The sequence below is a fragment of the Aphanomyces astaci genome (genome assembly GCF_000520075.1).
Source record: "Aphanomyces astaci strain APO3 unplaced genomic scaffold supercont1.27, whole genome shotgun sequence".
Classification (NCBI taxonomy): Eukaryota; Oomycota; class Saprolegniomycetes; order Saprolegniales; family Verrucalvaceae; genus Aphanomyces; species Aphanomyces astaci.
The window spans coordinates 213,550-227,382 of record NW_009798290.1 but is presented as its reverse complement, the minus strand read 5'-3'; the positions used below and the strand labels follow the sequence as shown (position 1 = coordinate 227,382).

The following is a 13,833-nucleotide window of genomic DNA, read 5'->3' as shown; positions in this document are numbered from 1 at the left end:
TGTCAATTAATAAACTTAAATTGTGCATATTTTTATTCCTCAATACAAAAATCAAGATACATGCACTGTTCGCGATTTAGAAAATCACAACCCGTCATTCCGACTTTTATGACTGATCGCAATAATCCATTACAAACAACACATTCAGTTGTTTTATGATCTAATAGGAACTATAAAATTGTGCTCGGATTATATTTTCCTACCATGCCTTTAGATTTGCAAAATTCCACGGATTTCCAGAGATATGTTGCGTCAAAAATTAGACTTGACACGACGCAAAAAGTGTTCGCGATTTCGGTGCGTTACCTTAGTGTATCTCGCATTTTCATTGGCCTACATTATAAAAAGTTATGGAAGAAAAAACACACATGCGCACCCTGCGGAATAGCTCTTGTGGTCAAATGAATGCAAGGAAAGAAACCCAGCCGGAACACGACCCAAAGTCAGGACCAGCGTCCGGGAATGTCTTGGGCTCGGCCAGGCAACCATACGACGCGTCATTGCCGGTTTGAAATTTTGCTTGGGGAAGAATCTGGTGAAGAATATGATTAACAAATCTGCTTAATTGTAAAAAATTCATTATTATCTGTGGTAAATAATCATGCTAATAAGTAAAAATATAAAAATAATAGAATAATTTGTTTGGAAATTGTATAAATCAATATTCTTCGAAGTATCACGTTTGGCAGTCAATTTGTAACCAATGAAAAGATTTGTATTCTTTGTCGGCGAATCAAATAATTATAATTCTACCATCGTCTCAAAAACTTTCAACTTGCATTAAATGAATGGCCATTTACGCTTGGAAGTCAATATACTCGGATCAAGTCATAGTTATAGACAACATAGATCTCTAGTTTTAATACTTACCTCCTTCATCTAAAACGGACTAAAACTGACTGAGATATTGTCTCACCTGGTGTATCTTCCCCAGTGTCCCCTACAATATTACTACACCATTTTGCAGTTAACAGTATTTTGAACGAATGCCCGATGTATTTGGCCGTGCATCTGATTTATTTGGTGATGTGCCCGATATAATTAGCCGTGTGCCGAAGTAATTGGACATCTGCCCGATGAATTGTGTCGTGTGCCCGATGAAAATGGAATAACTCAAATAATTATATTTCATGAGGTACTCAAATATCTATCTTTTACCTATTCTCTCGACCAGTAGTTGATAAAATACTTATCTTTTTTTAAGGATGAAAACGATAACTAATCTTTCCCCGTGGCAAAAATAAATAAGGGCTGGTCTGAATGCCACCCCATAAAATTATGCCATAAACCGTTTTGGCAAGTTTGCAAAAATTTCCCAAAGTCTCATATCCCATGGGAAAAAAGAGAAAAGAAGTATCTACACAGTTGCCTGGATGCCAGTTGAATTATGGAAAAATTGTTCGATTTCCGATTGAAGTGCAAGACTTCAACGTGAACACAAACCTCCATAATAAAGTTAGACCAAATCGGTCCATTTTTTTATGCCATAAAACACCCGATTCTCAAGCACTTTGGAGGCATAGACGCACAAATTTTCGAAAAATGGAATATTTCGATTTTGGCAACTTTTCTTGGAAAAACGGCCATTTTTCGTGGCATCCAGACCCGCCCTAAGTAATTTAAGTAATTTACGTCGAAGTATTTATTACGAACTTGAGAAAGAACTCATTCGAATAACAGGCAATCGATCGACCAATAAAAAAACAGAACACTAATAAAGTGGCCAATCAGATCCACTCTTCGACCATTTCAATATCGAATTAGTATGTGACTGAAATTAGTGTGACGCTCGACGATCTTTACATACAAAGTCGGGACAAAGCATCGATCAATAGATTTGGCGAATCAGCACAAAAGTCCAAATTTTGGGTAAAAGGACAATACTACTACACCAGTTAATGTTAAACTACGCTTCCGAAAGCATCAAAGTTCGTTCAACAGCAATCTATAGCTACCTCAACGCCATATAGTACACCATTTTGCGTTTAATTCCAGCTTATTTTCAAAATATTTCCAAAAGCCTCCGATATATTTCACCGAATCGCCAATAAAATTCACCCAACCTCCATTATATTTCACGCCGATGTAAAATATCGGCGATATATTTCACCCAACCTCTGTTATAATTCACCCAACCTACGGTTAATTCCAACTTTCGAAAATATAATTCACCTAACAGTTGTTATAATTCGAGCTGGGATTCTACAAAGATCAAAGCATTTGTGAATCTGCGCTCGATGGAAGAGGCCATCCCTGCACCACAAACTCCGGTACGTCTCTCTGTTGACCGCTAACATGACGTGTCAAGACGCTTCGTTCTTAAAACTAGGCCCGTACTCCCCGATGTTGAACCCGATCGAGAATACGTGGCCGGCGTTGAAGAGCCGCATTAAGACATCTTTGCGCGAACGAGTCGCGGCCTTTATGGGGCCACCGCAAGACGGGCAGACTTAAAAGATGTAACTCAACAATGAATTAGGAATTGAGCCGAATCGTTTGCATGTGTACACGGCCCGCCTTGAACCGTTTTATGTCCGTGCTGAGAACATGGAAGACATGGAAGTTAGTGCTTGAGCCGTAGATGTCGTAGATATGTTGCGTGGGTTGGTTTTATTTTACTTTCCATGAAATATACCAGTGGTCAGGTGAAATATATTTTCGAAAGGTGAAATTAAGCGTTGGTTGGGTGAATTTTGTCGGAGGTTTGGTGAAATATAATGGCCAAATTTCAATTCGGCGTGAAATATAATGGAGGTTGGGTGAATTATATTGGCGATTCGGTGAAATATATCGGAGGCTTTTGGAAATATTTTGAAAATAAGCTGGAATTAAACTCAAAATGGTGTACTATATGGCGTTGAGGTGGCTACAGATTGCTGTTGAACGAACTTTGATGCTTTCGGAAGCGTAGTTTAACATTAACTGTAAGCACTGTAACTAGGAAAGCTCTGTAGCTAGATCTGGTTATACAGAAAATCAGTCTTAGCGCCGCCGCTGCCAAAATTCCAGCACGCCAGTCCAGGCATGCAGCATGGGACGCACCAAGTGCCTACAATGTCACAGTATGATGAGTACCACTTACATTCAGGCACTCCAACACATCCAACGGTTGATAGTATGTACCTACCGTGACTCGTACAAGGACATGGCTCCATCAACCAAACTGCCGACGTGTGGCGTCAGTCCTTCGCGCCGCACCGCCGCCACCGCCGCCGCCAACCCACTACACCAAAATCATCCAATCAGTCGGTTCTATATCGATCAACCACAGCTCCACGCCAGCAGCTTCAAAGATCCACAAAGGTACAGAACTATACGATCCTCCTCCCATGGTACGTTTAGAACGTGCCCGAGTCTCGAGGCCAGCAACGCCGCTGACGTTGTCGCAGTTGCCACTTTGGACGCCACGACACTGCACTCCAAGCCGACTACTCCGGCTTTCAAGTTGGACCACACCGCGAGCACCGGCGGCGACGTCATGCAAATCACGTCCAGCGAATCCCTTGACGGATGCTCCGTCGTCCTTCCCTCTTCCCACACAACTTGACAAATCTGGCTAAACGCGTTCACTTCCAACACCATCAGTGGTATTAGCGCGAAACCAAACGTGCCACCAAACAACATAAACAGCATCGCGCATGCCACCATATGCACACATCGCTGCACCAGCATCACGACAGTGGCGACCGGCCACGACGGCGGCAGGTTCCGCACAGTCTTGGCCACGTACGCCACCAGGACAGCATACTCATCGTCTAGGTCGACGAACGAGCCACCAACCTGCCTCTGTCGTCGTCGGTGGGCGCGAATTTCGGCTTGGAACAGCTGGACAGCTGATCCTTGGAGCGATTGAAACGTCGTCAGGATATCGTCGACGCTCAACGTACTCGGTTGATTCCAAAAGTCTATCGAGTAGTACCATTGTGAATATTCGCTATAAACTTGCAAAATACACTCTTGGTGTGTCTAATCGATAATGAATCATGATGGAGTTGTTCTGATTTGTTGTTGAATATACTTGGAAGAGCCAATCAGATCCACTCCAAAATGAAGTAGCCAATAGAATCGATTCGTAATTCGATTCGACGATGGGGTCTGGAACTTTGTACCAAATCCACAACAGTTAGCAGCCAACTACTACACACGTGCATAGCTAGTGTACGTACCAATAGCCCAATGGCCCAAGGCTACCACACCCCACAGATGCAGCTGGCTCGACGCGACCCCCTTCAACTGGCTGGCCAGCGCAGCCTTGATGGCGTCTTGAATAGCTCGGGGGGGAATCGATCCCAGCAAATACCCCGCGAGTTCAAACGCAATGGGGGGTACGAACCGAAAGATGTCGTGGACGTGGCCTAAGTGCACTACCCAGTACAACACGAGCACAATATGGAGCCCCGCTTTGACGAGTTTTGGGTGGTCCTGTGTAACGAATAAGGTCGTGGCGAGGTATAGCGTGACGCCACACGCTAGCCACTGGTCTTGGTGGATGAATGCAAACAGGTTGAGCAGGCCAATGAGGCGAAGCAGCATAGGCAACGTCGCGAGAACACACGGAAGTAGGGTCATGTGGTACAGCTTGTCGGAGGACTTGGCGAGCCACCACTTGAATGGGCTACGCTGGGTTGAATCCAATGCAGAGGGAACAAGAAGACAATTGTAGGTCCATCATCCTACCGTGTGCATATATGGAGGAGGTAGTGTCGACAAGGTCGCAGCGCTGTCAATAGGAGGGCCACCGCCGCCACCACGGAGAGCGTACGAATGCGTTGAAGGCACCACGTCACGACGCCAAGCGCGACCAAGATGGCACTGTACGAGAGCTGGGGACTCGACATATGCAGGTTATTGAAGATTTCAAGCAGCAGGGTTGCCATGAGGTCAGCCGGAGACATGGTGGATGGCAGGTCATTGTGGGAGGTTGTGACTACTTGTGCTGCATTTTGACGGTGAGTGAATGTAGAATGGTCGCTAGGTGATACTGCCGTCGCAGAAGTTGAGGATGTGTGCAGCGGCACTACAGTCGCTGGAGGCTGGGCGCCCACCATCGTCACAGGGACCACCATCGGCACGAACGCTGGAACGGACTCGTCCGCGACGAGTTCGTCCAATACGGCTACCCTCGCACGATGCAAACCGTCCTGTAAGGCTACGTCGTTTGCATCCAGTGCCACGCCTTGCTTGTATGCTTTCACTGCTTCGTCGTTTCGTGATTGACGCAAGAGTGCTTCCCCAAGCAAACCGAACGCCCGAGCCGATTTTGGCTGCAACGCAAGCCAAGCTCGGGCGTCTCGTTCAGCATTCACAGGCTGGCCAAGCTGCATATACGTGGCACCTCGTGACTGCAACGCGGGAACGCTCGCTGGGTTCCCCCGCAACTCCACGGTCCACTTGTCAATGGACGACTCGCCTTCTTCATCGGACATGAGTCCTTTCGCTTTTGCTTTTGACAATCCTCCGGATAATTTGTCCACAACTGGCCCATTCTGTAACTGTAATCAAAGAATCTGCCATGACGACAATTCTCTTCCGCAACCAACTCATTGCTATCCACGCGTGGAAGCTGCAGAAAGACTCGCCCTCAGGTGGCTTGCTGGATGTTACTCCTAGCTCTACACTAGACGGCACTACTACGTCCGCGCTCCTATCGTTTTGGCTACGTGACAATCCTCCATCTAGTGGTCAATTCCTTCGACGAAGTCTGTCCGCTGACCATCAAAGCATTGACCATCTCGCAACGTGGCTTCGAGGGCTCTACTGTGAATTCTTCGGCTCGCCACCGATTTGTCGCCACAAACCTGATGATGAAGGCGCGCTGCAATGGTCATCGAACGTGGGCACGACTTTGCTGTACGAAGACGACCTTGTGAAGGTTTGGGACTTCCACGTCGCACCTCAAGCCCGTTGCCACTACCACGTGCATCGACATACGTACATGTTTATCAACCTCATGGCTGGAATCACTCAACCCGTCGATGAACATGGCCATATTCTTGTGGACAAACCTGTGCGAGAGCACGCACAAGGTGAAATCACTTTTGTCGACGTGCCATCCCTCCCGACGCTCCCGCATCACGCGTTTAAGAACGTGTCGACAACCACGCCGTTTTGTCAATACATCATCGAGTTCAAGGAAAGTAATGGTAGTAGTTAAACCAACTAACCTCGTGAAAACGTTACCTTGGGTTATGACTGATCAACGATTCGCGTGCTTCCTGCTTTTCACTATGATTTTAGGAAGAATTCTACAGGACCGCCGAGCTCCAGAATTCCACCCAACAACCACTGTAGCAAGTAAGCTTGTCTGCTGATCACAGACATGTAAATGCGGTTCATCATAAGAGTATACATTGAGAATTTTTGAGAATTTGGCGTCCTGTCTCATTCGAACTGTCAAGTCAACTGTAACTTTTGGCCCTCAACTTCCCAACAGCATTGCTCAATCGCTGTCACCTCAAACATGTCGTCCGAAGTCGATGGTACAAGTGACGTGACGCTGCTTTCCTGCGTGCACGGCCGCGACCGCCGTAGCCAGCGGGCAATCGCAAAGCGGGATTTGCAAGCAGCTATCAAGTACGGCACCAAGGAGGCGTCTATCAAGGACCGCTGGAAGTACACGTTTGCCAACATTGTGTACATCACGGACAAGACGAGCCGCCGAGAAATCACCTCATTCGTCCAGCGCGTCAAAGTGTCCAAGGTTACTCTAGAGGCCGACGCATTGGTCCAGCACGAGCAACTCAAGGCGAGTTTGCAGTTGCAGCCGAACCTGTCGACGTCGCACACGGTGGTGGTCACCGACATGAGTGGGTCCATGCGCGAAGCCGACGTGGAGTCATTTCGATCGCGATCGGACGCTGTGTTTGCTACGGTGGCGTTGGATTTCGTGGGCAAACACCTCGACGACGGGAGCAGCATCAACGGCACGGACGTGTTGACGCTGATTGAAATGCGGGACACAGCCACGACGGTGTTGTTTCGAGAGCCCATCACGAACGTGCTGTTCAACAAGCTTGTAAGCCTGAAAAACAAGGCAAGGCCGTACTTTCACGGCAACTACCTGCCCGCGTTGGCAGCGGTCACGGACGCGTTGGTGCTCGACGAGGATACATCGTCTGCGATCGCGGTGGTGTTTTTGTCGGACGGGCAACCGAGCGATGCCACCAGCCCCTACGGGTTGGCCTTTGCGATTCGAGAGTGTGTACGGTCTTGGGGGGAGAAATTTGGCCAGCGATTGCATGTGTCGACGATTGGCTTTGGCGCTCGTTATGTCGACTTTTGTGTGCTGAAGGATATGGCGGTTGTGGCCACCGACGCCGGCGCCCACGGTAGCTTTACCAATACGCAACTGAGTGCTCATGGGTTAAGCTCGACGTTGACAGACCTTCGATCGAGCCTCAGCGCCACCCGAACCAGTTTGATCACCACTGGTCTGGACAGTCTTTCTAGCGGCAATCAAGTGTTGCGCCAAGTGGCACGAAAAGTCCAGTTCATGACGCTGACAAACGATGTGTTGGAGGACGGCAAGTGGGATATTTACACGACAAGCGTGAAGAAATTTCAGCTGAATCCGACGCTCACTCGGCGCCACGGGATGCACAATTGGACGCCAGTGGCGATGGCGGAGGGGATTACTGGAAGGGCGATGCGACAGAGTGTGTTTGGTGAGGGGGCCGAGCGCATCGTGTACCAATTTTGTCAAGTCCAACGCTCGTCGACGGGGGTGGCGACCGTTGTGCCTCCCATGATGGTGGCCAAGTATTCTCGATACGTGATGAGTAATTCCAAGGAAGAAATGCACTTCCACGAAGTGTTTTGCCGCACGCAGCGCACGGCTGGAAAGTACGCGCATCGGTTCAACGCTGACGTGGCGAAGAAGGCCAACAACGTGGCGACAATCACGTTCCTCGAGTGCTCCGTGTACGTGCTTGACGGCATGAGTGTGCTGGTGGAAACGATGCTGCCCCAAGCCCAGTACAAAAAGTGGAATGGCAACAATGGCTATGTGCAAGGGCAAAGCCAAGTGAAAGCGCCCAACGTTCACAAATTGCTCCAAAGTTTGGGGATTTCACAGCAACTCGAGCCCCCCCCCCTTGCCCGTGCCACAACGCAATCTATCAACAAACCAACCCTCGACCGAATCGAAGAAGAGGATGAGAGCAGCGACAGCGACTGCGACGACGATGTATGCCCCCCCAATTTGACGGCGCCAGGCGCTGGTCAGCCACGGAACAACAACGTGACCATTGCCGTGGAAGACGTCCCCCAAGCGTTTTCGCACTTTACGTACTTTAAGTCGAGACGTAAAGCGCTCGTATGTGACCTGCAAGGCGTCCTCAATACCAAATCGACGCCCCCCGAGTTTCACCTGACTGATCCTGTGATCCACCACCGAGGCCATGGAAAAGTGCGCAAGTATGGCCGCACGGACCACGGCATTGGCGGCATGCATCGGTTCTTTCAAACCCACGAGTGCAATCGGTTGTGCGAATTGCTGAACTTGCCCAAGTGCACGCGGGACCAACACGTGTCGTAACGATGCAAAACGACGTCATGTATATGTTGTCGTTGTATGAAGCAATGTTAATATAGTTGACTTGTGTGTTGAGTCGCACGGGGCTTTGCGATGCTGCCAACGCATCGGGCAGTGTGGAACCCCCTTTTATTGCACACACGCACAGATCGCGGTACACACCAAACATATAATACCTGTACATTACTTGCAACTGGATATGTCTACAAAAGCGCCGACCCATCGTCGATAGAGCCGCTCGCCGTCCTGACGCAAATCGCCAAGGCGCCAGGGTTGTTTTCAGCTACTTCCGTATGATCGTCGTCTGCTTCCATGGAAGGCGCGGCGACAGGCGTGGCTTGGTCCGGGCCCTCGTTGTTCGACGATACTGACGATAGCCTCATGTGCCTCGCACGGATGTTGCGCTTTCGCAGTCGCATAGCTCCCACGACAAGCAGGATACCCATGGCCAGTCCAGCCACCGTGAAGGTGCTGATGTATATGTGCAATCGGTTGGCATCTTCGGCGCTGAACTCGTCTGCGCGATGTACGCTCATATCGCCGCTCGCTCGCTCGCTCGCTCGAGTCCAACGTGATTCTTCCTTCTGCGGGCGGGACTGTGATTTGGGAATTGACAGTGAGTTGTTGTGTCGGTAAAGGGTGAAAGGGTGGGGGTGCCGAAATGATTCTTTTTGACCCTACCCCCCCCCACAATTATTAATCGCAGCTATCCGTCCTGGGCAAACGTTGCCAGTCGTAGAATTCTAGCACTCACGTTAATAGTGCAAACTTCATACTCCCAGAGTAACCAACGATAACGTGTTGGCATCGTACAGAGTCGAATTGTGATGTTATCAAAACCATGGGTCTTATGGGGGGAGTGGAGAAAGTTTACCCTGTAGCACCAAAACGTTGCTTGGATATGCGTGGGTGGCGTTACGTTATCCAATTCTTATCCTGATGTTGCACACCATTTCGATACAAAACACAAGTCAGCTCGAGTATATTAACACCGTCATAGTGTAACGGTCGCGACCGCTGGAGCGTAGAAACTTAACCCTTGTCCTTCCCGCTGCGATTCTTGCGATCTTGAATGTGCTGGCCGCTGCGTGATGCCAGCGTACTAGGCTGGAGATTCCCGAGAAAGAAACGGAACCAAGGGCTCAATCCACGTCGCACCTATCGGTGCTGTTGATCCGAACGATCGATCGACTCACGGTTCGACGGCGTGTTCAACACCCGAGGCTATTATTGCGGAGCGAAAACTGGTACTACTACAGTAATCGACAGGGAAATGCTGTCGGAAATTTGGTTACCGGCGTCGCGACGAGGGTGCCATTGATCCACCGTTCGAGCACGTCCCCACACAAACCTCCGGTCCGTGGTCACGGTGGTGTCCCAGGGGTACTCAAATACTGACATCTATATTTTACCTACTATTCTCAACCAGTATTCGGTATCACTGGTCGTTTATAATCAAGGCCTTACCTGTGAAGAACCCCATCGTCGCCTTGAACGACTGGAACCTGCGGACATGTTAGTAGAGGCCTAAATCACACTCATGAACCCAAATCACACTCATGAATGATGAAATCGAACGATATAATAATAGAAAAATATATATAATTGAGCGGGGGCGACCAGAGCTCACGAAACACCACCACACACATATACTAGTCTACCTCGGCCATTTCTGGGCCAATTTCGCTCACTCTTGGAACAGTCCCACCGCTGAGGGATGCCCCAACAGGTAGGACTAGTCCCACATACACAACAACGACTAAACGCCACCATACGCGTGACAAGCACCTCCGACCATGGCACTTGAATAATTATGGGTGGATATACTCTAATCGTATTGGTGGATGCACTTGTGGATGCGTTGGATGATTCAATGTCACTGACCAGGATAACGTTGGTTTGACTAACAAATTACGGCCCGTTGGCTGACCTCGTTATAGGAACAAATACCTTGACCTCCCTTTGCTAGAGGAACATCATGCATTACATATTGAACCCCTTGAACGACAAAATTGCATATTGCCGAGCCTTGGCAATGGCCTGGTGTCTCTCCCTCTATACTGCGAATTCCCTTCACTTACTACTCCCACTCCACTCCGCATATAGATAGATTATCCCTGTATTGTGTCTCTGGCTGAAGTATTATGCGATACTGTTTCGTCCAATTGTGGCCGCGGCCTTGTCTTGCGTGTCCTTCAAGCGCGCTTCGGCCGCGTGCATTTCGCTTTGAATATGCTGGCGCTGGGTCACGCGCTGGAATTTTGCGGGGGCGTCCGGGGTCACAAACGGGGCCAGCGGCTCAATCCACGCATTGCCTTCGGTGCCGTTGAATCGGACAATGGACTGGCGTTTTGTATGGGCACTCAACACTCGATGCTAGAACCAACCCCACACGACGATGAATTGATTTAGTTAGTTGGGGTGGACGCCGATAGTTAAAATAGCGGCAGGCTAGTATTGTGAATTCGCTATTGTGCTTTCCAGTGAAATTTCATTATGTTGTGGCGTGGTTTCTCGTTGGAATTTAAATCGATTTGATTGGCTACTTCATACGAGCTCAAAATTATTAACCAATCAAAACCTTCTCAATGAAATTCAACCAATCAGATCGAGCGGTTTGGTCGGCGCGATTCGAAACCCACATTTGTATCAAATCGACAATATAAACTTCCAAAAATGCGTGGTTTGTCTAATCAATATTGAATCACTCTGGAGTTCTGATTGGCTGAATATATTTGAACCTTTCTGTAATAGCCAATCAAATCCACTCAAAAATAGATTAGCCAATAGTGTCGATTCGTGATTTGATTCGGCGGCGAGATATTCGATTATTCCACGGGGTCTGGAAATTTGTACTACCGAATCCACAATATATATATATATATATATTGCTTACCGGTGTAGCTACTAGCTCGCCGTTGGTCCACATTTCCAGCACGTCGCCGACCAACACAAACAACCGATCTGAGGCGACGGGGGTGTCGATCCAGTGGCCATCTCGCCCTTGTAGTTGCAGTCCCACATTGTTCTGCGTATAATGACAATTAATACATGCAGCATTCCAACCATCCTATTATATATATATATATATCTTCTATTGTGCATTCGCTACAAACTTTCAAACTTCGCGTGGTTTTGGATTCAATACTATTAATAGTACTACGTAGTATTGAATTACGCTGGAAGTTTTGATTGGTTGAATATACTTGCTCTTTCTGTAAGAGCCAATCAAAAGATCTCAAGATTAGATTAGCCAATAGCAATGTCGATTCGACAGGGTCTGGATCTACAATCTCTCCAACTACAATATCTCCACAGATATATATATCTACAATCTCTCCAACTACAATATCTCCACAGATATATATATATATTGTCAAGTCGATTCGAAATTGGAGTCGATCAACCAATCAAAACCCAGATCACGAATCACAATCTGGCCAATCAAATCCACATTCAACACCGAATTAGTGTGTGACTGAAATTAGTGTAACATCGGACGACGTTTACATCCAAAAATCATTGCAAAGAATCGAGCGATAGATAGATTAGCGAATCAGCAAAAAAACGTCCAAAGTTTTGGGTAAAACGACAATATCACCCTCACCACCCATTTGTGTTTGTACGCACCTGGTGAATGATGGTAAAGCACTCGAAATCTGTGTGGGCGGCAATGCCCACATGCTTTGTCCCATGATCGACGACACCTTCGGACTTATGTGACTGTTGCGGGGGATACGTCAGCAATCGCATGAACGCTTGCGCTTCGGCAGTGTTGTATACCTATACAACCACCCCAAATACCTGAAAATAGTGTGTTGTCTAGCCACGGTACACTTGAGATGCTGCACTCCTTATATGCATGCTTTGTACTTGTTGGTATTGTCGGTGCTCAATCGAATGAGCACAAGAACCAAATCGACACGACAATAACGATATATCGACCAATCAAAACCCATATATCACAATCAAATAGCCAATCAAAACCACTCTTCGACCAAGTCAACATCGAATTAGTGTGTGAATGAAATTAGTGTGACAGTGGCATACAAAACGCAGTACAAAGAATCGATCGATAGATTTAGTGAATCTGTACAAAAGTCCAAATATTTGGGTAAAATGACAACAAAAAGGACGATTCTTTGTTCGCGTACACGAAAGGTATGGCGAGGCAAGTCGAGCATTTCTGCAAACCCTTCGAAGAGCGCATTGGACACGTCGGTGGTGGCGTCGTACAGAGCCATCACATGGTCGCGGAACTGAGGAACTTCCGCTGGCCACACATTTGGCCCCAGTCTACGCTCATGGATATAAACGAGTGGATGGGATGGCTTGCAAGCTAAGCGGTGGAAGTGCATGTGTACCCTTGGTCATCGTGCAAGTATGACGCCGGGAGGTCACGGGCCAAATCAAACCCTTCCACATGCGACACCACGCCAGGCTCGTACTGCCGCCATATCCTGTGAAGTCACGATCGATTTAGGTAGACTTGATACAGTACCGACGGTTCTTCGTGGAGAGGGGTCCATCCCCTGGCATTCGAAACGTTGCGGACGTGGTACTTTTGCTTGGTGGAAAGTGGCAGGGCGTTGAAATCGTCGGCACGTGCGTACACCTGCGCATACATGTCATATAGTACCATCCAACCGATGTCCCTTCCTCAGAGATGTGTACCTTGTTCAGCAGGCCTGGCGGCAGCACCGAAGCAGGAATGGTGAAGAAGCCAAAATCGCGGCAGGCGGTACGCATGGCATCCAAAGCAGGCTGTCGCGACGCCTTGGACGACGATGGGTCCATCAGTGCCGACATTTCTACAAAGGGAAGTTGCTCCATGGAGGTACTAGACATGGCAGCCACACTGCGACGAGGCCATCGACGGCAAGCCGCGGTTACTCGGCCTAACATTCTAACAGGTGCGTTGGAAGTGGGTTTCGAACAGGGGCGAGCTGTGATTGGTGCATAAACATGATATGGGTCAACTTCAACATGCACTTTTAAAAGTATTTGTATGCACTAATTTTGGCCAATGAATCGTCTCTATTATCTATTTCTACCTATCATATTGTAGTAGTATCTTATCCTACACCATTTTGACCAATTAAAGTCATTTAGGGGTAGGGCTAGCTCAATTCTGTCGGTTCCGACACATTCCGACGAGCCGTGTCGGAATGGAATCTGATGGTCTCACACACAAATTCAAATGCAGTGATAACTACAGAGAACCGAGTAGGAACTCGCGCACAGTGGTATTTTGAAATATATGGGGAATTGTATGCGAATGCGCAAGTTGTGATTCCGAG

At 48.1% G+C, this 13,833-nt stretch overlaps 5 protein-coding genes across 6 annotated transcripts; 2 read left to right on the top strand and 3 right to left on the bottom strand.

Moving 5' to 3' along the window:
* Window positions 1-2,891: 2,891 nt before the first annotated feature.
* H257_10252 lies at window positions 2,892-5,449 on the bottom strand. 2 transcript variants are annotated; one of them, XM_009836733.1, is made up of 5 exons: window positions 4,678-5,449; window positions 4,167-4,615; window positions 3,350-3,905; window positions 3,128-3,223; window positions 2,892-3,049 (listed from the first exon to the last, which is right to left on the bottom strand). In XM_009836733.1, exons 1-5 carry the CDS (start codon window positions 5,424-5,426, stop codon window positions 2,983-2,985), a joined length of 1,917 nt encoding a protein of 638 aa, XP_009835035.1. In that variant the 5' UTR covers window positions 5,427-5,449; the 3' UTR covers window positions 2,892-2,982. The 2 variants fall into 2 exon arrangements, with proteins under 2 accessions (XP_009835035.1, XP_009835036.1); XM_009836734.1 differs by having other exon boundaries at window positions 3,128-3,905.
* Window positions 5,450-5,499: 50 nt separating this feature from the next.
* Window positions 5,500-6,196, top strand: H257_10251 (hypothetical protein). The gene has a single exon (XM_009836732.1). The coding sequence runs from the start codon at window positions 5,513-5,515 to the stop codon at window positions 6,152-6,154; it is 642 nt and encodes a 213-aa protein (XP_009835034.1). The 5' UTR covers window positions 5,500-5,512; the 3' UTR covers window positions 6,155-6,196.
* A 264-nt stretch (window positions 6,197-6,460) lies between these two features.
* H257_10250 (hypothetical protein) lies at window positions 6,461-8,536 on the top strand (the record flags this gene model as incomplete). The annotated part of the gene is made up of 1 exon (XM_009836731.1): window positions 6,461-8,536. The coding sequence occupies one exon, from the start codon at window positions 6,461-6,463 to the stop codon at window positions 8,534-8,536; it is 2,076 nt and encodes a 691-aa protein (XP_009835033.1).
* Window positions 8,537-8,682: 146 nt separating this feature from the next.
* Window positions 8,683-9,135, bottom strand: H257_10249 (hypothetical protein). Its single transcript, XM_009836730.1, has one exon. The coding sequence runs from the start codon at window positions 9,067-9,069 to the stop codon at window positions 8,737-8,739; it is 333 nt and encodes a 110-aa protein (XP_009835032.1). The 5' UTR covers window positions 9,070-9,135; the 3' UTR covers window positions 8,683-8,736.
* Window positions 9,136-10,623: 1,488 nt separating this feature from the next.
* On the bottom strand, window positions 10,624-13,460 carry H257_10248 (hypothetical protein). Its single transcript, XM_009836729.1, has 7 exons — window positions 13,208-13,460; window positions 13,035-13,148; window positions 12,898-12,980; window positions 12,688-12,829; window positions 12,164-12,316; window positions 11,430-11,561; window positions 10,624-10,909 (listed from the first exon to the last, which is right to left on the bottom strand). Exons 1-7 carry the CDS (start codon window positions 13,436-13,438, stop codon window positions 10,676-10,678), a joined length of 1,089 nt encoding a protein of 362 aa, XP_009835031.1. The 5' UTR covers window positions 13,439-13,460; the 3' UTR covers window positions 10,624-10,675.
* Window positions 13,461-13,833: the final 373 nt, after the last annotated feature.